The sequence below is a fragment of the Neodiprion pinetum genome, chromosome 6 (assembly GCF_021155775.2).
Source record: "Neodiprion pinetum isolate iyNeoPine1 chromosome 6, iyNeoPine1.2, whole genome shotgun sequence".
NCBI lineage: Eukaryota > Metazoa > Arthropoda > Insecta > Hymenoptera > Diprionidae > Neodiprion > Neodiprion pinetum.
Window position 1 is genome coordinate 6,149,330 of NC_060237.1, and position 23,469 is coordinate 6,172,798.

General features: G+C 35.5%; 4 protein-coding genes across 13 annotated transcripts in view; 1 reads left to right on the forward strand and 3 right to left on the reverse strand.

Annotated features, from left to right (window-relative positions):
* Nucleotides 1-1,981, reverse strand: part of Zir (dedicator of cytokinesis) — a 58,805-nt gene extending 56,824 nt beyond the window's left edge. For 4 of the 7 annotated variants that reach the window (XM_046632337.2, XM_046632339.2, XM_046632336.2 and 1 more), the window contains exons 1-6: nucleotides 1,780-1,916; nucleotides 1,353-1,533; nucleotides 957-1,135; nucleotides 662-803; nucleotides 363-566; nucleotides 94-285 (exon numbers count right to left, since the gene is read on the reverse strand). In XM_046632337.2, the coding sequence (XP_046488293.1) occupies nucleotides 94-285; nucleotides 363-566; nucleotides 662-803; nucleotides 957-1,135; nucleotides 1,353-1,493 (858 nt within the window). In that variant the 5' untranslated portion in view covers nucleotides 1,494-1,533; nucleotides 1,780-1,916. Of the gene's footprint in view, nucleotides 1-93; nucleotides 286-362; nucleotides 567-661; nucleotides 804-956; nucleotides 1,136-1,352; nucleotides 1,534-1,715 lie in introns of all 7 variants that reach the window. The other 3 variants (XM_046632335.2, XM_046632333.2, XM_046632334.2) reach the window with 3 other exon arrangements.
* xit (ALG6/ALG8 family glucosyltransferase xit) lies at nucleotides 1,908-4,740 on the reverse strand. Of its 3 annotated transcripts, XR_006883889.2 has the most exons (8): nucleotides 4,435-4,739; nucleotides 4,093-4,365; nucleotides 3,789-3,957; nucleotides 3,448-3,657; nucleotides 3,053-3,292; nucleotides 2,810-2,955; nucleotides 2,136-2,627; nucleotides 1,908-2,026 (listed from the first exon to the last, which is right to left on the reverse strand). XR_006883889.2 is itself a non-coding variant. In XM_046632344.2 (7 exons), exons 1-7 carry the CDS (start codon nucleotides 4,602-4,604, stop codon nucleotides 2,198-2,200), a joined length of 1,638 nt encoding a protein of 545 aa, XP_046488300.1. In that variant the 5' UTR covers nucleotides 4,605-4,739; the 3' UTR covers nucleotides 2,126-2,197. The 3 variants fall into 3 exon arrangements, 2 of the variants coding, with proteins under 2 accessions (XP_046488300.1, XP_046488301.1); XM_046632344.2 differs by lacking the exon at nucleotides 1,908-2,026 and having other exon boundaries at nucleotides 2,126-2,627; XM_046632345.2 differs by lacking the exons at nucleotides 1,908-2,026; nucleotides 3,448-3,657 and having other exon boundaries at nucleotides 2,126-2,627; nucleotides 4,435-4,740.
* A 280-nt stretch (nucleotides 4,741-5,020) lies between these two features.
* Nucleotides 5,021-9,663, forward strand: ric8a (ric8 guanine nucleotide exchange factor A). The gene is made up of 10 exons (XM_046632346.2): nucleotides 5,021-5,425; nucleotides 5,758-5,897; nucleotides 5,985-6,100; nucleotides 6,235-6,533; nucleotides 6,616-6,779; nucleotides 7,026-7,275; nucleotides 7,362-7,506; nucleotides 7,636-7,783; nucleotides 7,869-7,988; nucleotides 8,236-9,663. The coding sequence occupies exons 1-10, from the start codon at nucleotides 5,336-5,338 to the stop codon at nucleotides 8,324-8,326; spliced, it is 1,563 nt and encodes a 520-aa protein (XP_046488302.1). The 5' UTR covers nucleotides 5,021-5,335; the 3' UTR covers nucleotides 8,327-9,663.
* Nucleotides 9,664-10,069: 406 nt separating this feature from the next.
* Nucleotides 10,070-23,280, reverse strand: LOC124221913 (B-box type zinc finger protein ncl-1). 2 transcript variants are annotated; one of them, XM_069136944.1, is made up of 10 exons: nucleotides 23,047-23,280; nucleotides 21,852-22,682; nucleotides 19,248-19,579; nucleotides 18,861-19,065; nucleotides 17,712-18,201; nucleotides 17,419-17,589; nucleotides 17,045-17,283; nucleotides 16,577-16,934; nucleotides 16,238-16,470; nucleotides 10,070-16,135 (listed from the first exon to the last, which is right to left on the reverse strand). In XM_069136944.1, exons 2-10 carry the CDS (start codon nucleotides 22,515-22,517, stop codon nucleotides 16,031-16,033), a joined length of 2,799 nt encoding a protein of 932 aa, XP_068993045.1. In that variant the 5' UTR covers nucleotides 22,518-22,682; nucleotides 23,047-23,280; the 3' UTR covers nucleotides 10,070-16,030. The 2 variants fall into 2 exon arrangements, with proteins under 2 accessions (XP_068993045.1, XP_046488297.1); XM_046632341.2 differs by having other exon boundaries at nucleotides 17,045-17,295; nucleotides 23,047-23,273.
* Nucleotides 23,281-23,469: the final 189 nt, after the last annotated feature.

Genomic DNA, 23,469 nt, shown 5'->3' on the forward strand with positions numbered 1-23,469 from the left:
AGGACGTATAATCTGACATAAACAATATCAATAAGATCCAATTCTTTTTTATTTTATATGTAAAACAAAATAATTGTGCTTCAAGCAACAAACCTTCTTTTTCTCTCTGGCATCATACAATGCTAAGCTGGCAAATATTGGTTCAACCTCAAGCTCCAACTTCAATTGTAGGCATTTGACTAATATTTTGTGAGAGAATGGCTCGGAAGGTTCTAAGGCTGGGTTTATCTCCTGCCACTCATCATCTGGTGAGGATGGAGGTGCATAAAGTGGAAACAAAGCTTCCTGAAATACATTTCAATCGATCAATTCAACTGAATTAGTCTTTTGTTGTCACATAGCTATCATAATCCCTATCGCACCTGACGGTCTTCCGAACGTTTCTCTTCATTTGTCAGATCCACAGTTTCCGGGCAAACGCGGTCCAGAAGTCCAGGTAATAACGGGTCATGCTGAGAGTGGCGCAGATCCAGACTAGCCCACGAACCCCGTGGTGTATCCGCAGAATTTGAAAAATCCTCATCATCATGAGGTGACAAAGCACCATTAACATCTTCTTGATCAACCTGATAAGAATTAAATACAAATGCAATTGAACTGCATTAAAGGAGGCTTAGTGAAAGTTTCAATAAATTTGGAAATCAGATTATTAAGATGATACCTCAAAGTCCTGTCTGGGTGTATCTTGCAGAAGCCGATCTCTGGCAATGGGAGAAACTCGTCTTTTGTACTTTCGATTCACTATCACCCAATCTGATGTAAAGGTCTCTACGCATCGCCGTACGTAAGGTGATACTGCATCCCTTAAAGAGAAATAGTGCAACGATGTAAACTAATATCATAATTACATGTAATTTGTCAATCAATGATTATTAAGCTTCAGATTAAGAGAATTGCATAAGAGTTATTGTGAGACAGTCTTTTCTACCTAGAACTAATTAAGCTCAATGTCTTACAGTGTTTCAGATGGGACAACAGGTTCTTCTGTTCGAATTTTTCTTTTAACAACTTTCAACTCGACATCCCCTTGTGGGAAATCTAAGATTAGTCGCAATGGATCACGATCCAACATCGTCTGATGCTGGGCCAAAAATTCTTCATAGTCCAAAGGCTCCAGCACCTCACAGAGTGACATCTTGAGAAAAAAGATCATAGGGAACATATAAGGGATGTGAACACAACTTTGTCACAGTATAGTGTCACTTTGATTAAGTCAGAATTAGACTGCTAAAAATCATTCATATCAAAATTGCATTTTGTGATATGTTTCATAGAATTCATTGTACCTTTCGAATGAAATTTCCCACTTTCTTAAGTACATTAAATTTAAATTGAAATGATTGCAGTATTACCATTGATGAGAAACCCGAGACGCTGCTGCCACTTTTTGACAAATCTCTTGAGTAAGATGTTGAAGTAGCTATCTGACGTCTTACGTCAGATGCATGCTGCTTGCTCAATTTATGAGCAAAGGCACGTTGAACTGATGACATTGTGATCGGTGAATGCGTGAAAATTCGCTCTATTCAATTCCTGAAAGAAGCAATTTAGGTTAGGCGAATTCTTGAATTAGCATCATTTATACGTAATTTATCAGTCCACTCAGTTTCCACTTGATGAAGTTTACTTTGCCGCAGATAACAATATCGCCATGACTCAACAGTGAAACATTGTCAAGTGTCAAGATAAAATCAAATTCTAACAAGGTTACATACACGAATTTTACAACCTATTAGTCGGTCGGTACCCTTCGAAATGTTAAGAAATGAATTTACTTGCTTGACATAAGATTATTCCATCAAAGCCCTGCCCATCGTTTTTCAAGTTTATATGTCACGATCCCATTTCTGGGATATTGTTATGTCATACACAATTCACCATTTAATTGACTGAACAGACTGATGCACGTTTGACACAACAGTCAAAATGGCGTTGACGGACGGAGGCGAACGCCGCTCGATGAAATACGGGCAGTTGGTGGAGTTGGTGCAAGCCACTGCAAGATTACTGGTAAAACAGGCGTTGTCTGTAATATGATTTAAAGAATTTTTTACAAAAAACTGAATAGGTTTCATTTATTGAATTCAGTTAGGGAAATCAGAAAGATTGGAAGAAACAATTACAATTATTATTACTCTTAGTTTATCTTCCGATTATTAGAGACATGAATGTAATCACGTCTGTCAGCTCCTCATCTCTACAAAACTTTGATCTTCTTTTTACTCCCATCCAGTGTCACTGCAGTTTCCGTCGTGTATTTACCATCTCGGAAAAATGTTATGTTTAAATACAGCCAGGAGTAAGTAACGCCGACGGCACAGTAGAGCGAGGTGAGGGCTAGGGGGAGGAATGGTAGACGGTCACCGAACAGCAGTTTGTGCAGCACGTTTTCGTACACTGGCAGAAATGGCAGCCAACTCATATAGAGCCATTCGTAATTACTCAGCAACGATTTATTATGCAGATTGAAGAGACTTATTATAGTGATGCTTGTATACGTTAGAAGCAGTAATATTCGTAATGGAGCAAAGATAATTTGGTGAAGTAACGGTAGAAGAGCCGTATGTCCTGCTGCACTCAGAATAATAAAAATTTTGGCATCACCTGCATCGATTGTTGCCAGGGCACTGAAACATTACATGATCTATATTATAGTTCAGTTGACAGAAAATTGTATAGAGTACAAAAATTGTAAGTCTCAAAAGAAAAGGATCAGAAGTGTAGTTCGTTAGGTATGTCTATTAATTCTCAATACACTTGACACACTAAGTAAACAGAATATGTGAATTTATAGTTGTTTAAAACATACCATAACGGAATAATCGCAGTCAGTATAGCTTTTTCATGTACATGCCAGCCAAACATGAACGATGTTAGACCGCACAGAACGACACACCTTATAAAATGCTGTGGCGTTTTGTGACTGTTTCGAATAAACAAGACCCATAAGCTAGGCTGCAAACAAAGCAAAATTTCATTCCTCTGTCAGGGCAATTGATTAGTGGTTGCAGTCCGAAATATCTTCTTAATAATTAATTGACAATCTCCTTACAAGCATCATTGTGAACGTTATTACAAAAGTTGCAACAGGAGTGGGAGTAGGTAGAACGGCATAAACGTTCTCCTGAACCAATCCAGCAGTCATTGAGGCTGCACCAGATGCTGTCGACCAACCAAATTGCTTCCAAATTATTGACAGTACTTTATCACATCCTGTGTAAAGGGCCCAAGCATTAGCTGCCCAGTAAGCGTGGACTAAGCCCCTTTTGAACGGAAACAATCTTGTTATTACCTGAATAAAGTTAAACACGATATTTATTTGTACTGAAAGCTTTATTTTGTCGTGTTGTACTTCTGTATGTTGGGTTCTGTCAAAGAATTCTAAATTTAGAAATGATTGAGCTCTACGAGGGTATAGAAGTATGTATATTTTTCGAAATTTTTTACCTGTGGTAATTGACTTATGAATGGCCCAAAGGACAATGTTGTAGTTAGAATAACGATACTTCCAAGTATTAAAATTCTAACTAGACATTGTCTATTTTTGAAACAGTACATTCTCAGCAACCACACAATGAATGCTGGAGCTACATATACGTATATGTGTTTTAAATTGAGGAGAACAGTAAACCAGAATGCTCCCTGAAGAACCTGGCTCTGAAAAGTAGTGTATTTTAGTAACAATAACCTCTGTCAATAACTTGTATAACATTGCAAACGATTAATCAATTCAGAAGGTAGCTGCAAATACCACAGTCAAAGATAGAACAGTACTGACGATAATTTACCTCCTTCGAAATCCTGGTAACTTTGGACAAAGACAACATAAGTACACCGAGCAGAAATCCATTGTACTGGAAATGAATGTGATCAACGATCAGTAGTCCAACGTTGCACAAAGTTAAAACTATCAACGTGGCAAAGCTTTTTTCATCCTGGTGAAGCGTTTGGCTTAGTCTGAGATTTAAAAAGAACATTTCTTCACATTAAAGGAGAATTTTGCCACAATTTAGTCGGCGTTTACATGTCATCTAAAAGCTCGTGTCCTTGACATTTGTTGAACTGTTACAAAATGCATCTTAATAAACTTACTCTTTAACACCATATGCATATACAAAGTCCGTAACAATGACAGTCGAACGTTGAAATATTTTTGTTGCCACAGACGCATACCCAAGATTGTTCACATTCAGCATTTTCGGATCAACAGACTTCGCAAAATTACTGAGAAAGTATTCGAACCAGGCAAAAAAAGGCGGGTAGTCCAAGGTCCACTCGGATTTTGCATTGACATACCATTCTTTAATCGGCAAGCTGTGAGTTATTGCAAGCCAATTTCGGTGCACTTCAAAGTCCGTCGAGTGACTAAAGCGTACAATTGTTGAATAATGAGATGTCCATAAAGAAAAAAATAGCAAAAGGGAATGTACTTACTATGTGGGAGATAGAAGAAGTTTGACACATGCTATCAAGGCGCAGAGAAACCAAAAGGACCGACTTGATCTGTTAGAAGGATCTTCCACTGCTGCCGTATTTTCCTTTGCCTCTTTTTCCGAAGGTTCGACAGTTTTTACAGATTCTTCGTTCTTTTTCCGCGACGACATTCTGATACGGAGCGGACGTCGAACCGTCGTCCTCGGCGAATATCATATCAATGATCGATATTTGTGCGCTTTCAAATTTTCAGGTTATCCTAAACACCCGACGTGTTCCAACCATAGACTGTTCCAACGCTGTGCCGGGCCGGTAGAAACCACGGTCGAAACTCATCACATCTTTCTCTATCTCTCTCCCTCTGCGCGCCGATTGGTTCAGGAAGCACCCTCAGCCAATCACAGCGCAGAGCGAAAACTATAGTGTACTCCAATTGCCTTCAGCCTTCATCCATCGCGCATACGAACATTGGAATGTGGTAAGGTGGCGACGCCATCTCTCGGTTGCTTTGGCGGATATTTAACAACGAAAGCAGGCGGAACCTTGATATTTGTTGGTGCATAGGCACACATAGGCATCGGTGACGACTGTCACGCACAGTCGCAAATGTATTACATGTAAATACATACCTATAGTCACACGCTTCGCAGGGCTTCTGTAGAAGCACGTATAGGTTCGTCACGAAGAAGCCGGGACCGAAGTCCGAATTACAGTTTGCAGGTTTCGCGTTCTAATATACGATACACCCCAAATTCATGAACATATTCTAAGTGCTCTATAATGTAATCAAGTGTTAACGCAGTTTCGATATTATACCTTTTCAACAATACAACGAACGCTGTGTAATTGCGGCATTGTATACTATACAATAAACCTATACGTCACTGACAGTTCGAGAAGGATGATACAGAACATGGGAGTTGTGAAATTTGATATTTTCTCTGGGAGTTCCGATGAACTAACTCAAAATTTGAGTCAATTCATTGCTGAGGTAAATTATAAAATAATTTCGCCCAGGCGAGGTTATCTTAACAGCTCTTTGGCAGCCTGTCCTACAGGTGTCGTAGCTCTTTAATTTTTTTTTCGCTAACTCAATTACTAATTGTCGATTAGATTGAATTTGTTCATTCGTTATGTCCAAACTCTTCAACAATCCTTTAATACAAAAAAGAATACTATTTCTACTGAATATTTCAACAAGTACCTTCATACCTCGTTCTAATAAATTTGAATTATTAAACTCAACAACCACACCTATTTGCTTCTTGTCGAACATTTTGCCAGTTGCTAAAAATATAGAATTATTTTGATTATTTATTACAGCATGAAACACAGAGGAATTTTACCGAGCTTAATGAAAATAATCTGAGAAACAGAATTTGGACACAGTTATTCGATACCCTCAATAACGAGGAGTATAAATCTACACATCAATTGTGTCTAAGTGCACTCAGATTACTCAGGTTTAACTCTATTCCTGTTATAAACCAAGTAATGTATTTAAAATTCTTCTTATCGGGATATACCAAGTAACATTCATTTATTCGCAGCCGAGATAAAACTGACATTGATGAGTTGGTGACAGAATCAAGAATAGCAACTCTATTAAGATTTGCCTACTTAGACAATAACCTTGACAATGAAAATGTTGCTTCCAATTCCGAAAGTGAGTATCACTCCGTTACCTTAGCTAATTTGAGTAAAGACCTAAAATTTGTCAAGTAACATTATATTTGCAGAAAATAAATTTATGCCCTAAGTCAAAGTGTAGATTAATATGCTATTATTTTGTTGTTTCAGCTGTCGTGGAAACTTTAAAAGTGCTATGTAATTTGATATACAACAGTCAACAGGCAAGGACCCTTGTGATACAAACATCATCTTGCCTCTCCCAAACAGTTCAACGATTGAGCAAGCAAAGAAGCGAACTGACACACGAAGGCAGACTGTTTCACCTTAGACTACTTTTTCTAGTTACCGCTCTATGTATACATACTAGAAGTAAAGTTAAAACTGAATTGAACGCAGAAGTCCATCTTATTGAGATGCTGGAAGAAACTTCTGAGCAGCTTAGAAATAGGCCACAATCTGTTCTCAAGGTATTGATCCTAGCTGGAAATTTAGTCGTGAATTTGTATTTAAATACAACTCAGATTTTTAATTCCTCACTTCATTTAACAGGTCAATGATCATGCTATTGCGTGTGAAGTTTTGAAAGTTTTATTCAACCTTTACATACGAGCCGAAGATGAACAGATGGAAGAGGAAAAGAATGAAAAATTAGTATCTATTTTGTACGAGCTACTGATATGCGAAACTATTGAAAATCAGGATGAACTCATATCGTGAGTTATTACAATTTACTATAAATAGAGATAAATTTTCTTGTTGTTTTATGTATTTCTACACAATTGATTACAAAATAATAAACAATCCAGTCATAGAAAGGTGGTGTCAATATACACTGGAACACTTTAACGTTTGGAATTTATTCAGTTAGACTGACACAGGTTTTTTGAGGTTTTTTGTACTTCCAACATTTGCTATACTTTGTAAAAAAAATTCAAGTTGGTTCCAATTGTATATTTCAGGCATGCTGTGAATTTTTTAACAGTAGTACCAATAAATTCGTATAGCACATTAATTCCACCCGTGCAGAGCGATAATGTGAAACTAGTCTATCACAACATGGATATGAGGGCAGTTTCTACGCTATTGAAATTTTTGAACAAACGTCTAGATTCTGAAATTGATCTGACAGAAAATATCTCACCAATTGCTACGGTTCTAATAAGACTCGCCAGAGCTCAACGGTTGGCTCGAAAGTACATTCGATTACAGGTACGAAATTACTTGAGTGATGAGAATACCTACGAAAAAAATTGAAAGAACACAAATTCTAATTATTGTTTAACTCAATTCTATAGATACTTCCACCATTGAAAGATGTTATGAAACGACCTGAGGAAGGTATAACGCTTAGAGCAAAGTTGTGTAAGCAATTAACTAATCCACAAACAGACCTCAGAGATTTAGTGGCAGAGCTGATTTTTATACTTTGCAAAGAAAGTGGTAAGCATATTTGCCAATTGTGTCACGTTGTTTAATTGAAGACGTTTACTTCTTTTATTACGTTCCAAAAAATAAAATAAGAAAAATAAAATTGGAAATCGAATAAATTACATTTACTACTTACATCAGTTGCTAGAATGGTAAAATACACGGGGTACGGAAATGCAGCTGGAATGTTCGCAAATAAAGGACTTCTCGGCGGTCGTCAACCAAAAACAAATTATTCATCCGAATCAGAGGACAGTGACACAGATGAATACATTAAATACAAGGAACAGTGAGTATATCAAAAGATAATGATATTCGACTGGCACTCAACATGTACCCAAGCAGAATGTATAACACTTCGATTTTTCTTACAGAATTAATCCAATAACTGGCTGTTACGAAAGTCCAAAGCCTAATCCTTTGGAAGGAATGAGTGAGGAACGAAAGGAATATGAGGCTGTTCAGCTTGCTAATCTAATGGATAAATTGACGAGGTACTGACAAATGAAGTTATTTTTCCATTTGAAGTAAAAGGGTGCTCCTCAAGTTATGTCCAATAGAATTATTCGATAACATTGAAGTCTTGTTTGGGACAGTGGCAGTTTTGATTTTTAGACTATGCTTTACTGCAATAGCCCGAAAATTGAATTTATTGTTCTCTGGGCATATCTCGAGTGATGCAGTTCTTAAATACGATAACATAGAAATGACTCCCGTTGAAAAAATATTTTTATTTTTTAGGGAAGGAATTGTACAGCCATGTCGAATTGGAGAAGATGGCAAACCAAAGCCGATAGAACATGTTTTAGAGTTACAGAACGATTCTAAATAAGTCTCACAGATCAAAATTTACCTACATTCTCTATTACCTCTTTCTTGAAGTATAGAGTTCCCAGCCAATAAGATCGCATCGAGATCATACCATAATTATTACTTATTTATGCTTTGACCACTGCATATACGCTGTGTTAATTTATTTATTATCACTTTCCGTTTTGTTTTAATTGATCTAATTGCTCTGTAGTTTTCAAATAATATCCACTTAATTGAAGCGATATAAATGATTGTAGGTACTTATGCTTTAATTAAACGTTATTAAATGACGTACATAAGTATTCATTTACTCTGTACCATTCGCGTCATTTTATTTAATTTTTTTTTTTTTGGAACTACCCAAGTTATACTGTTTTTTTTTCACTTCGTACATTTTCAATGCCTTCTCTAATTGTTTTTAAATTACAATAATTTAGCTTGCATAGATATGCGTCATGAGCTGGTGTTGTAAAAGAAAGCAAGGCTAAGATTTCATTTCAGTTGGTCTATTTTCTTACATTTCAAGAATTCTACACTCCAGGTATTGTAAAAATCTGAATCAACCATGATTTGCTGAAAATCATTAGCTCGTGTGTAAAACAATTGTAGAAATGAATAGAGACCCACTTGGTTTGCTTACTTTATTGAAAAAGAACAAAGAACAACGTTACAAATTAAACAATTGGCAGGAAATAAAAAATATAACAGTTTCGAAAATCACATGAAATGTTAAACATTACAATTTTCTTTTTTTCTTGTAACTTGTGTTATGTGCTTTGTGAGCATCACAATATTATTATTGCATTGCAGCCTATGTGCACACAAGAATGTATGCCCCTACATATTTTAGAGAACTGCTTTAGTGATAGAGTAATTTGAAAATACCTTAATATAGAACAGTTTGTATATATTGGCAGTTAATGTCTAATCGAGTTGATATGATGAAAAAACCTACATACTGTCAACAAAGAATATTTTCTTTAAGGCTAACATTATCCATTCTATATTAAAATATTTCCATCTTAAAACATTTGATGAATATACAAGTAGCAAATGTTCCATATTTTTTACTTTATGTAATACGGTATGTAGATTAAAATATTATATTTTTTTGTAAAAGTGTATATAGATGTGTATACGTATAATACAATAAATTTTAATATTTCATATAAAAATGAAACTAAAATTTTGTAGGTACAAGGTAGAAAAAAGCTGATTTGCCTCAAAACATAAACGAGACCCCTGTTTCAGATAATTACGGACTAGCCTTAACAAACTTTGGAAGAATTAAAAAAAAAAAATCATAAACGAAATAGTAAATTAAAAAAACAAAAAAAAAAAAACCTGAAAACCAAAGCATATTTCCTAAAAATAATAAATCAAGAGTAAACGACTAACATTTAATGAAATCAAATAAAATACTTTGAAAATCAATTTTTTAGTGACAAGGTATTTCAGTACCAAGGCTGAGTAGGTTTTGGGAGCTGATGTTTATAGACAGCCAAGACTAACTGTCTGGTCTTTATATGGCTGTGAATAATACGTTTTACATCATATCCTGAGACCATGTTCCTCGACATCCCATTAGCATATAAAAAATATATTCATACATACGTCTTCCATATTGCATTACAATTTATTTTTTGTTTAAATTATTTATTTTCTTCATTTCGTAAGTTGTACTATTCTCATTCTGGTTTTATAGTTTGGAACGTGACATAGGTGATACCCGGGACACTTTAATAGTTTAGAATTTTTCAAGTTGTTTTTTTTTTTTTTGTCATATAAAAACAGTCAATCAAATAAAATAGTACCAATGGAAGTTGTTGTAGGAAAACATGGCTTACAATCGAACTAATCAACAGATTTTCATGAATTTTAAGTCACAAAACTGATATTTATGCAAGTAGCGGCAATACTCCACAGTACAAAGTACTTAATATGTCAAGTTGTTAAAATCTTGTCCTTTTCACGATATCGCTACTTAGTTACATGCCTCTTGCGAAACGACGTTACACGTTGACTTTGCAAGGATATTATACCGAGTATGTGAGTACTGTTGCAAACCTGACGAGTTCAATATCCATTATACAGAAGAATGAATATTTTATCGTATAACGTCAAGCGCAGAGGCCTGTAACACTAGTTAACAGTAGAACTAATCATTTTAATCTTTGGAAACATTTAACAGCACAGATTAGTGATATAATAACCATTTTTCCTTAATAATCAGCATTCGCCAAATATTGGTTTAAAAATCACAATATACAAATTATCAGTGGGAACACACAGAGATCACGGAACATTTAAAGGTATGCATCCTCGAACCCTGATAGACGCAATTAAGCATACCAATGGAATGCAACTGTGTCGTTTGGTGGTCAATTTGATATGTAAACAAAGTACCTCGGAAAGGGGACAATTAGGGTATTGAAAAAAAAAATTAATGAATGATAATCTACAGGGCGATTGCATGACCTTTTCCTTTTTTACCCTCTCTCAGCCTGTTAAGTATTACAACAAGTAACTAATGCAAATAAATAAAGCTAGTGCTATTGAGGAATGGAACAAAGTAACACTCATTACGCCTGATGCAACTCTCATCACTTATCAACTAACAATAGAATACATTAAATATTTGTACTTTAACTGACTAATCAAGGATTTAATCGTAAATTTTTCTTACTCTAATTACCTCGATACTTCACACGGCACAAATTCAAAAGTCTGAATAATAAAATAACTCATAAGCAATACTTATTACGTATAAATATTTTGTTTGGCACTAAAGAATTTATTTCTTGTATTTTCGATTAAATACCAAGAAACGAAAACAAAATTAACGATAGTAAAACAATAAAAATATTCGAAAGTAAAAATAAAAAAATCGTCAGAAAGTTAAAAGGAAAAAAATAAACTCAGATGGGAACAGTAAAACGATGTATCATGAAGCGAGGGAAAAGCAGTACCTATTTAGTATTTACTATGTGTGTATATGCGTGTGTGTGTGTGTGTAGATGTACCGTGTATTTATGTAGCAAAGATTTAGCACTTTGTATTTGCTGCGTTTTCTTTTTTGTTTTCGACATGGTAAATATTTTGGAATGCAGATGATAGATGCAAAGTATAGTATGGGTATCTTATTATTTTATATCTAAATACTATGCAAACTAATTAGTTATTTGTATGAAGTAATGGTGTAAGCCAAATAGCATGGCATCATCGCACTATCTCAGAGTGAGTATTTGAAAAAAAAAAAAAAATTACTAGTAATAACAATATTCAACTATCTAAATAATAAACTTCACTCCCCAGTAGAGAAGCAGATTGCAACAAAACGTAAAATAAATGTGTAATAATATTTTTTTTTTCTCTTTTCCACTTTTCTTCTCATCTCATTTAACGCAACCACAAATATAGAACGTAAAATAATTGAATCAAACGATAATATAGTATAAATAATATAAATACAAATTTGTGGAAGAAGTTAAATTCTAATAATAATAATGAATAGTCACGTAAATAAAATGTTTGTAATAAAGCAAAATATCAAGCCTAGATAAATGCCTCCAGCAAAAATTTGGTAGAGAGGCAACCCTAACATATTGAAATAAATACGCTATAACAGCGTTGTAAACAGCCAGAAGAACACATAATGCTTGCATAAAGATAAAAATTAATCATATTAAATACAATGTATAATATATGAATGACTGAGGAATAAAAATATTGTTACAAAAATAATGATGAATACCTATCATATACGGATGAACGATCGAATTTTTTTTTTTTTTTTATACGTTTTGTTTTTTTTTCAGGTTTTTCTCAATTTTTGTTCATAAACTTCTTTTATATATAAATATAAGTCAAATTATGCTTAAAGAAAAAAGATCCTCACGAATAATGTATAAGCCATGTTTGCTAAAAAGGCATATAGCAGTTAGAATAGGGCGCGTTTCATAATAGTTAAAGTCGCGTAGTAATTGGAACAAATTCTTTTCGCGCTTTATTCCGTTTGTGACCAGCCAGTATATTTTTTCTTTTACTTTTAAATAATTGGCCGTGCCCTAACAATTATAGCGAAGTCATGAATATTGTATTAGGATTCTAGGAAGACTATGATATTAACCGTAGGCTTGAAGTAGTTGCTTATCTTGAATCGTACTAGTCCTACCATTAATATTATTATGTATGCGAGCGCCTGCTCCTGTTTGATGTTTGTCGAATTCAGGAATATCATTTACTATGTTCAACGCAGTAAGATATTAAAAATGAGGAACTTGCTTCGTGACGGAGCAGTTTTGATAGGCTCTCGTTAATCTTTGTCACATTTCAAGTATACATGATATTAAGTCAGATCGTTAATGGTTCGAGAATAGCAATTTCAATGCCTTCCCCCTGCTATCATGGTTACAAAGTTAACGGACTGAACGAGTTCTGAAATTCTACAGTTCCCTGGTGCCAGCTTGTGTAGAGAACTGATAAATTTGAAAAATCGCCAACAGATATATGTATTTACATATATGTATGGATATATTTCTGTATGTATGATAATAAATATCGCAAGATATTGTTCTACACAGAAGAAAAACAAAGGTAAAGAATCGCGTGGAATTACCAAGAGGTACGATAACAGTGCCTGCAGATCAGTTTCGCCCAATACACGACTATAGAGTTGCCTAAACGGGTTCACTTATGTTTTAGTATACCACGTCGTGCGACTGAAACTAAGCAAAGGGAAAGTGTGATTCTGAGCGGTTTGTCAATTGCAGGGACAGTGATGTTAGCGATGATGATAATAATAAGCCATTGCTTTGACCCCTTTTATCCAAGCCCGAAAAATATGATAATTGTGTATATTGACAGTGTTCAAACTGTTAATATTTAGTAAGGTCAAATTTTAATATTAGTTTAACAGTGTAAGCAGAGTATATCTATTACGTAGAGAGTGACTCTATATAACTCTATACATATTAGGATAATGAGACTTTTGAGATTGTAAAAATCATCAAAAAATCTATCACAATTACCATTTACGTAACAATTAATCCTCATTTTAATATTATTATTGTAATTCAAACATCAAGGCAAATAAGGGGTGAATTTCAACAGTGGCCTAAATTAGCCAAGTAGTCTTCCACAGATAAAAATATGTAAATAGAGTAAATCTATACTAAAATATTCAAGTATATATAAGGTGAGCGTAATATTATAATTTTGTGAGGTAAAAGACCCCATTTTTTTTCTCTTCCTTCCTTCAAATAATGGTCATCATCCATTTGTTATGCTATGAGTTTTTGTTTGTATAATATGACTGACAAAAATTTGCAACATATTCTCTTTATCTTTATCTTTTTTTTTTTGTTTTCTTTTTTCCTCTTTTCCTTTTCCTCTTCACTTTTATTCATTTTTTCGTTTTCAGTGTACCGCATGTGAGACTGTTGGTGGCGCCATGTTGGTGTCGTTGTGCATTTTTGACGTGAACACACCTACATGAGGCACACACCAGCTTTCGCTCGTTTAGTACATCTAATTATATTACCTAGCAACAACATCAGAGACTCTTAAGGACACAACTTATCCTGACGATACTATTATCACAGGCATTATTTTTATAACTCTGCTAACCATGACTATTATATATAGTTCAGGATTAATTTTAATGGCATATATAAAATTAAAACCTCGCAACATTTACCAGATGATTATGACTGGTTTGTTTCAGGTGTAGGTAGGCTCTTAACGCAATGCGATGTATATACGAAATGTGCTGATGATTTACGCGTAAAACTACACTGGTTGGTTACTCTGTTACTACACTTACTAATTCTCTACATGACACTGTTTTTTCAATCGTGAACCGATAAGCAATTTGGGTACGTAATACTAGATTCAGTTATTCCGTGCTTGATGATCGTGTATAACCATATGCAAGATAAACCTAGTAAAGCTGTTTGAATATAACTATTAATAACGCGGCTGTGTTACCTAACATTTGGTATGGCAAGAGAAGTTTTTATACTAACATATATAATATACATATACTAGTATAGATAGTACATATATACATATATATTGTTAATAATATTATCATGGATAATAATGAGTAAGGTAACACAGTATCGAAGAACTGTCAAAATATACCTGACGATGCATGTTTTAGCTTGTGTACTTTACATATTTTAGTTCAATCAAATCTTAAGGCTGGTTATGTAAACAACCCTAAAAAATATGTGTGTTTCTATATAGGTATGTTTTTTTCTTTCTTTTTTGTAATTTTTTACCTTTTCCTTATATGGATATTTGATGAATTGTGTTTTCGTATTTACATAAATAGAACTTGTTTAGCAAACTGTACGCTATTTTACATAGATAAAGTATCGTCCCTATGATACTAGTATAATATTCATCTACGAACTTTATATTGAACTATTCAATTACTTCCTTTCATTGTAAAATGAGAGAGAGAGTAACTTTTGCAATTTCATAACAAATACATTTACAAGGTATGGATATTGGACACTAGCACCACGAACCAATAATTCACACTCTCGTATATATAATATATTTCATACGGTGGACCATAATAAAGCATCCTGAGTAAATATTGTTAACCATTACGTGTCTCATCTAATTTAACAACGCGAAAATCGGAGCTAAAAACAACTTTGAATTTTATGCTGGCAATACTTAATTAATCGTTTCGTTTCACGTTCGTAGTATGCTTTGTAAGTTTGCTTTTAAATGTTACTAAATGTTTGATTTTCAAAAAGACGTAAGTTTGTATTTTCTTCTCTTTTTCTTTTCGTAGTAACATATTTTATTTTATTTTTTTTTAATTTTTTCTTTATTTTGTATATATTGTATTTGATATTAACTACGTTATTAAGTGAAATAAGCAGGAAAGTCAGGAACATGGCGTTCACGTGGTTTAGGTGAGTGTTGTATTAACGACTACATCTTTCTTTCCTTTTTTTTTCTTTAAATATGACGATATGAAGGGTAAGGAGCAGGAAGTACTAACAGCTATCTCGCAGCATGCAACACTTTAGTTATTCAATGAGATAAAGATTTTTTGCGAGCTATCGACGATAACTCGACCCATCTCCAAAATACGTTTTACAAAAAAATGTATGTTCTAAAAGCCAAATACTCGTTCCAACTCTTGGTGCTTTTTTCTACTCGCCAGATTCGCATTATTAACAGGCAATCAAAGCAAAGTAGAGCTTTTATTTATACGAGTAAATGGATGTTAGCGAGTTTACTCGATGGACTTTGCCCCAGACTAGATTAGTTTGATTAACGAATGTACCTAAAATACTGACGTGTCAAAAATGATGTAAAATCAAATTTGACAAAAGGCCATGTTAATTGCTTTTCGGCCTCGAACAATAATACCACTGTTTCAAATAACGTAGCTTGTGTATTTCAACGGGTTTCCCAATGTAATCAGGTAACTAACTTCTATATTTTATACTGTTTGGTCGGAGATGTACGCTTACCTTTTTCCCGGATGTGTTACTTTCATTTTAAAAAAAGGACGCATGTACTGTATTACTATATAAAGCTGCATGCTGCTGCACTTACTATTGCTTTGATAGGCCCGAAAGTCAACCGAAAAATTGCCCTGGGCATGCGTTTGTCTTTCGTTGCAAGCAAAGCAGTTCCAAAAGGTTCCACTTGCAGGAGGAAGTTAAGTTATAATTATTGGTCTCACCACGCCTCATAATATGTATAGGGTGTTGAGAACAAGTACGTGGTGGTTGTTTTTGGCCAAGGTGACTATGTATCCCTCTGACGTGATTTTGAGTCCACAACAACGTGAGACCTGTAATATATCAATATAGTTATGAATCTGTCCCTGTCTTTATTTAACGATACCAAAACGTAACCAACGTTCATTCAGAGTACTATAGATAAATAATATTACCTTGACGTACGGACACTCGAATTCTGAGACAAGGGAACCATCTCTTGTGAAAACAGCCACATGAAAACGGTTACCGTGCGAATCACCTATAAGCACGTCACCGGCATCGCCAACATCAATGCCGTTTGGAAAGTTTGTTATGTTCTCACAACCGATACGGCGTAAAAATAGACCTTCTTCATTGAAAACTACTACACAATGTCCTTTGAAATCGCAAACGAAGTACTCCTTCCCTAAAATAACATAGTTTTTATATAAATGTTGGGAGTATCTTCGAATACTTGCTCATAGTCGCAGAGAAAAGATTACAAGCTGAATAATAGGTCGTTCCAAACTCACCACTGATAGCAATATCACTCGGCTCTCTCATATAATCGCTGCAGTCAAACCACCGGAGAAGTTCTCCAGTGTCACTGATGACAAAAACTGTCGGAGATACGCTATCTACAGCTACAATCTGCCCTTGACTAGTGACTGCGAGTCCAGCTACTATGTCGATATATCGAATAGCTATTTTCTTGATGAAATGGCCATTTTTAGTGAATATCTGCATCCTAGAGCGCTCGTTACCTCTGTCGCACACAACAAACTTCCCACTATTTCTCATCACTGCGACCTTTCGTGGGTACCATAATTGACCTTCTTCTTTTCCAGGGATACCGAATTGGAATTTGAATGTTCCAATCTTCTCGAACACCTTGTATAAACGAAATTGCACTGCATTAAACTTTGTGAGGAAAATTTCAATCTTTGGATTCTTTCCTGCATCAATGCTAATTCTTTATTTCCTACAACCCCAAAAAGTACCTGAATTCTGTGGTTATTGGTATCAGCTACTACTATGTCCTCGTCTGTCCCCAAACAAAATCCATGAGGCGAGTTAAATTGTCCTTTACTCGGTCCTAGCTGTCCAAATTTGCACCTAATCTGCATAGGGGTAAGTTTTGGGTTGCTGGAACGTGGGTGAGCATAATTCCCACTTCCAGTACCACTAACGTTACCTACTGTGCCACCGACAGCAACGGGGATGTTGTGCATTGAGTCTCCTATAAGATCATCTGTAACAGTTTTGATTGTCCCTACTGAAATCGATTTATCTGATACCATTGAATGCAAAAATTCAATAGAAAGAATAATATAGACTATAGGAATAGTTCCCTGAAATTTATTACTTCACTTACCTGGTCCCCGCGAAAGTATTGGCGATGTTGAAGAAGAGAGTGATTGAAATCCTCCGTTTAAAATACTATTAGCAGTCAAAGATCCTAGGCTAGAGTTGTCGACCAAACTAGGAGATGGACCACGGCCCAGAACTAGGCCCCCACCTCCGTTCAAAGCAGTGTTACCGAGATCTGTATACAGTGAGTTGTTTAATTATGACGATCTTAAATAATTAATTGGGCTCGGGTGTTTGGGAAGTGGAAACATTGTGAAAGAAAAATTAAAATAACTTATTGTTGATGTTGAAATTTACCTTGATTACCAAGTGTGTTTCCAAGCTTGGCTAAAGCCTGAAGATTGTTGATGGCATGACTTGTCGAGCTGAGGTCCCCGGTAAACAATTCAGCCAATGTGAAGGACGGAGTAGGGCTGGAATTTGAGCTGGGGCCTACAACGCCACTGTCACCTGCCATCTCCACTTTTTCAGCTAGACTGGCAAGTTGCTGAAGATTGTACTCTTGAATACTAGTGAGACCGTGAATTGGACCTGGGGGAAGAGAGACAGGAGGCGGTGGTGGCGGTACATTTTGGGGACTGGAAGTCGGGGGGATAACGAATGATGGTTCACCTTCAAAGGATGACTGCATAGAAGCAGGAAGTGAAATGGGGGAACTGGTGGTAATTGAACTAGGACAACCCATTGAATTATGGGCCATCTGTTGAACGGAAACTCCAGTAACGCTTGGAGCTTTTTCCTGAGTCCTGGTTGGCGTACTTTCCGTGCGAAATTTACCGAAGGATTCCTGTAAATCACCACAGGGGTAACAGTTAGGTAACAACTCCATAAAAATCCAATCAGGTTGTTACCTAAATACTCCTATCATTTTACAATCCCATGGAACCACACACTTGGAATTATAGTTGCTAAGTTTGTCGTTTGCCATCAGCAGTACCAAACATTGCTTTATTAGACAAGTAGCCCAATAGTGCTCAAACATTGCACCAACCAAAACTTTTATCCCGCAAAACTGTTTTATTTATTGGCGTTTTATTTTATCTTGCTTCAAGTACAGAAAAGTTTTATGGAAACTTTGAGAACAACTAAAGTTATGTTTGGAAATTGATTTCTGTGAATATTTGAGACTTTACTGATGGGCTTACTAACTTCGGTAATTAGAGTTCTAGACAAGCCACTAAAGAGGTTCAACCTTTTTCAAGTCTTCTGTTAGCAAATTGGAAATCCATTGAAAGGAATAATTTCATATAACACTTCTGTGGTCGAAAAAATGTTTTTTATTGCATTTGTGGTTTTCAGTTCTATGGCGTCAAAATGATTTCAAAGTACTCGAATTTTCCTCATCTATTAAGCTTATCAGTAATATCTTACCTCAGGTACAGTTTCCACAATTTTTTAACTACCTAACTAGAATTTGAATAATTTGCATTACTGCAAACTACTTACCTTGACAGTCTTTTCAAAGTGGTTAAAGTCCGTTTGAAACTCAATAGAGAACGTGACGTTTAGCTTTGGTGTACTTTTGATTAGGCTCAATAGTTGTGAACCAACTACTCTTCGAAGAGCTAGAATCTCGACTGCATCTCCATGCTCTAATAGTCTTGAGGTAAAACGACAAGCATCTTCTATTTTCTCAACCGTTTTCTCGACGCTGGAAAAAGAGCAATTTCCATAACTTTTATTAACTCAATTATACATCTCTGCAGCAAATCAGTTGGTTGAAAAAATATAGGCATGATTTCCACAGAATTTTATGATGAATCCGAAGGGGAAACAACGGAAAGACAATATCATTCTATAGAAAATAAATTTTGAATGAAGGATTTTCTTCACCTATGGAAAGTATCCATTATCTTGAGCTCACGTTCGGAATGTAGTTGTTCAAGTGTGTCTAGAGCATTTTCCCGGCATTTTTCGAGAACTGCCTTGTAACTTTGAAAAGTCTCGTTAATTAAATCTTTGGCCTGGTCATGTTGAGCTTGCAACTCGCTAAGCGCATTGTCCAACTGAGACGAGGCCTGATCGCATTCTGCAATTCTAGATTTGCTTTCAGTCATCAAGTTACAGAGTTCCTCTTTCTGTCGCGGCTCTGCATCCGTCAGTCGCTCGTACTGGTGATCCGGAGCCTTGTGTTCAACCAGCAAGCACTCGTTGCATATTGGCTCCTGTCACACAGAATTTAACATCAAAATTAGTTACAAGTTACAGAACAAAATCATGAACTATTCAAAATGGTACATGAATTAGAAATTCAACTGTGAAAACCATATATTGTGTTCTGATACTTGAACTAAAATTGTCAATTCAATATGGATTACCGACGAGAATCAGTGCATTGAATGCTGGACCTCTTTCATCAATAATTGTGCTAGGTTTTTCTAAATAATCGTGATGTCTTTGTAGAATGATTGTAGTATTTCATTATATTTTGGATAGTTGTATTGTCAGTTAAAAAACTGCCAAGACATAGTAGTTTTCGTTACTAGAGTATAAAACACGGTTTTACACGCCAAGTGCCTGACATGATGGCACAAAGGTGTAAATCGTTACGCTCGTGATGCATACAATCTTTTTTGTCCTACCAGCCGTAAAATTGAAAAAGATTGTAAAAAAATTACAAAAAAAAAAAAAAAGACAGGATGAAGAAGGTCGCGTACATGGGCACGGAAGGGCAAAGCCCAAGTGGGGGTGAGCAGCCCCTCCTTAAGAACAATAATACTTTATTATTAAAAAATATATTTATTCATATTTATTAAATGTAATGATAATATAAATTTTTTGATTCACCACAGAAAGGTTTGTAACTGAATGAAAATATGAACTGGGTTCAATTATGTGATTTACAAATGTAAATTTAAATCAAACAACCTTTATCAATCAATTGTTAATTTTTGAATTTTCAAACTCAAAATGAAAGTGAAAATTGTTAATTATGCCTTCCGAAGCTTGACCTGTATTTTATCCCGATGTTGATTTTTCCTCTTACATACTTTTTCAACTTAAACGTACAGGTGTGTAAGCGGGATTTTAGACCCACAAAACGGACCGTAAAATCCCATTTTATCCCTACATGGGGCAAAAAAATGTAACAGGTCAACAGATTGTAATTTTTTTTTCCTATCATTTCATTCTGTGTACAGACGTTTGAATAAATATTAATCAAATTGGTAATATTTTCGTAGGTATTAAACATTAGTGGACTAAAAATTGCAATTTGATAAACTGATTTTTATCTCCTGATGATTTAAAGATCGAACATTGTTCTCTATGTAAGCTTTTAATTTCAATTTTTACCAGGCAACTGTTTTTTGTTGGGTCGCTTTTATCAATATTATCTCTAGCTACGTAAAGTAGACAATAATCAATCTTTAAGGTGACTAGTGAAAGATGTTTGATCTTTAAATCATCAAGAGATAAAAATCAACTTATCAAATTGCAATTTTTAATTCACTAATGTTTAGTGCGTACATTTCAAATGTTAATTTTTCACAATTTGTTACCTATGTCTTTTTAAGAAAAAAAAATATGATATTAGTTTCTCTGTTAGTGTCAGAAAGTCTGGATAAAATACGTGCTACATTTAATTGTACACAAAATTTCAGAATGTGGTTGCCACAAATGTCGAAGTCATTTAAATTAAAAAGTTAGAAAAAAATTAGGAGAGAATTTATTATATTTATTATGAAATGCAAACGTATTTCAATTTGTTTTGATAGCATAGACAAGTGGGTAGGAAAAATGTTGAAAACAAATACTAAAAAAAAAAAAAATTCGGATTACTATGTTTAAAGTTTGGAAATTGACTCTGATGCTAATTCTTTGGGATGCTAATTATATGAATATCGAAAATTAAGTTAATCAATGGCATTCGGTACTTCAGTTTGCATTCATTTCTTCTAAAAATAACATAATTGAATCAAGTCTTGGATTTCTTGAGCTTCTAAAAGTGCAGATATTGATTCAAATAGATTTGCAGCAAGAAATATTACTCGTGTTTGTGTTATTTAGTATGAGATTCATTTTATTCATTATTCATGAAACGATTTGCATGTTGTTTGTATTTGTGTCGGCGAGTCAATTTTGTAGCTTATGACGTTTGCTGTACTTTTGTGAATTTGCAGTATACGAATACAACAGATGCCTCAGAATTGTATAACAAATATGTACCACGTCACGAGTTCTTTACATTTTCTTAATTTCACTAGCAGCAGCAAGTAGCAAGATTAGTTATGGGAGCGATGTAACAAACAATTAAGATAATTCATAAATAAAGATTCCAATTCATAAATATGATATCTTATAACTCGATGGAAATTGTCAATCCTCCTGCTCTTTTCAGATAAGCTATTGATGACTACTGTCTAAATTGCAAGCATCACGAGTGACACAGATTGTTATGCGCTTAAAATACATTGTAAAATGACGCAAAGTACTAACCTGACACGTGTAGCAGTAAAATTTCATATTTTCGGCAGGATGAGACTCACAAAAAATAGGTTTATGTATAGGTATAGCTTCGTTGGATTGTTTAAGCTCTTCAAAAGCGATGACCTTGTGACTTTCAAAGCACCTCATAAATTGGTGAGCAGTATTACAGTTCGGGCAAAGAAAATTGGCGCAATCGGAGCATCGCGCGACCGCGCTTTCCTTAGTTTTGCACGATGTGCACAACACGGCCATGTTCTCAATGGCGGACATATCCAATATATTGGTAAGAACGTAGTCGCACATGAGTGACCCAGCACCCTTAGGTCCAACCCTAGTTTCTTGTTTGCACTGAGGACAGCTCAGAACTGAACCAACTTTGGAGTCCCCGGCTTCGTCCATCAAAAGTTTATCCAAACAAGCTTCACAGAACACGTGTAAACAGCCCAGGACTCTAGGAGAGCACAATTTTCCCTCGCAGAGACTACATGCCTGGTCCCTAGTGTCTTCGGCTCCGCAGGTGATCTCCTCTAGAGCGTCTCCAGGACTTCCCGCAGCATAAGTTCCATTCCTGTCGCCAAAAATGTCGCTTCCGTCGGTTTCCTCCATCCCTAAGGACCCTCCGGTGGTCGGAAGCTGAGCTGTTCCGGAGGGAACAGCGATAGCGGAGGATGCCATTAGTCGATGATATTATAAGTCTATGATAATTTTTTTATTTCCTTCTTTTTCTTCAAACTTTTTTTGCACTACTTTTATGTAAATTGTTTGCTCTTTATGCGTAAAGTATCGAGGGTCGCAGAATAGGCCAGTTAAAGTTTGCTCTTGTTGGAGTTAAGAGAGGACCTGAAAAAAGCAAAACAAAAACGAATAATGGGAAAAAAAAACATAAATTAATAATGCGGAAATAAACTTTTTTTTCTTGTTCGATTATCCACGCTATACCAGAATACGTTTGATTGAGCCCGTAATAGCGTTGATCGATACTTGGTTGACGAGAAACGCCGAGATTCAAGGGAAGCGTATATTTTTTCATACAAATAAACGCATTAATATGCGATCGTGCCGCGATTACAATGCGGAGATGAAAAAAATGTTGCGCCTGCCGTTCCGATGACCAGAACGGACATCGTGTCGACGGATATTTCAGCTCAGAAGTTAACGCGATACGTGGTACTCCGTAATTTGAGTAATTCAACGTGCTACGAACCTTATGTTTGAATGCTTTTCATATTTACATCACGCCTCTTGCACATTTCCAAATGCCCACCACTGCCATTTTGGATTTTAATTTTTAATACAATCAACTTTTCGACTTTCGTATACCAAGGATCCTGCAACCACCATTATTGAACGCGAGAAACACATTCCGAGTATTACCAGTATTTCTTGTTCTCCGTCCCGATTGGCCCCCTTCGTCCAACGACGCTCGACTATTGGCTCAGCGACGGATGGATGTCACCGGTACTCCGGGTTTCCGATGCGCTTGCCTACCTCGGACCGAGAACAACTAACGCTAATAGAGTCGGTAACACGTTTGAGGAAACGACGGTCGATAAATTCAAATGTTATAAGCCGCTGCATGGCGTGCTTCGGCACGCGCCTACAACCTCTTCCGGCTTTTGCGCATTGC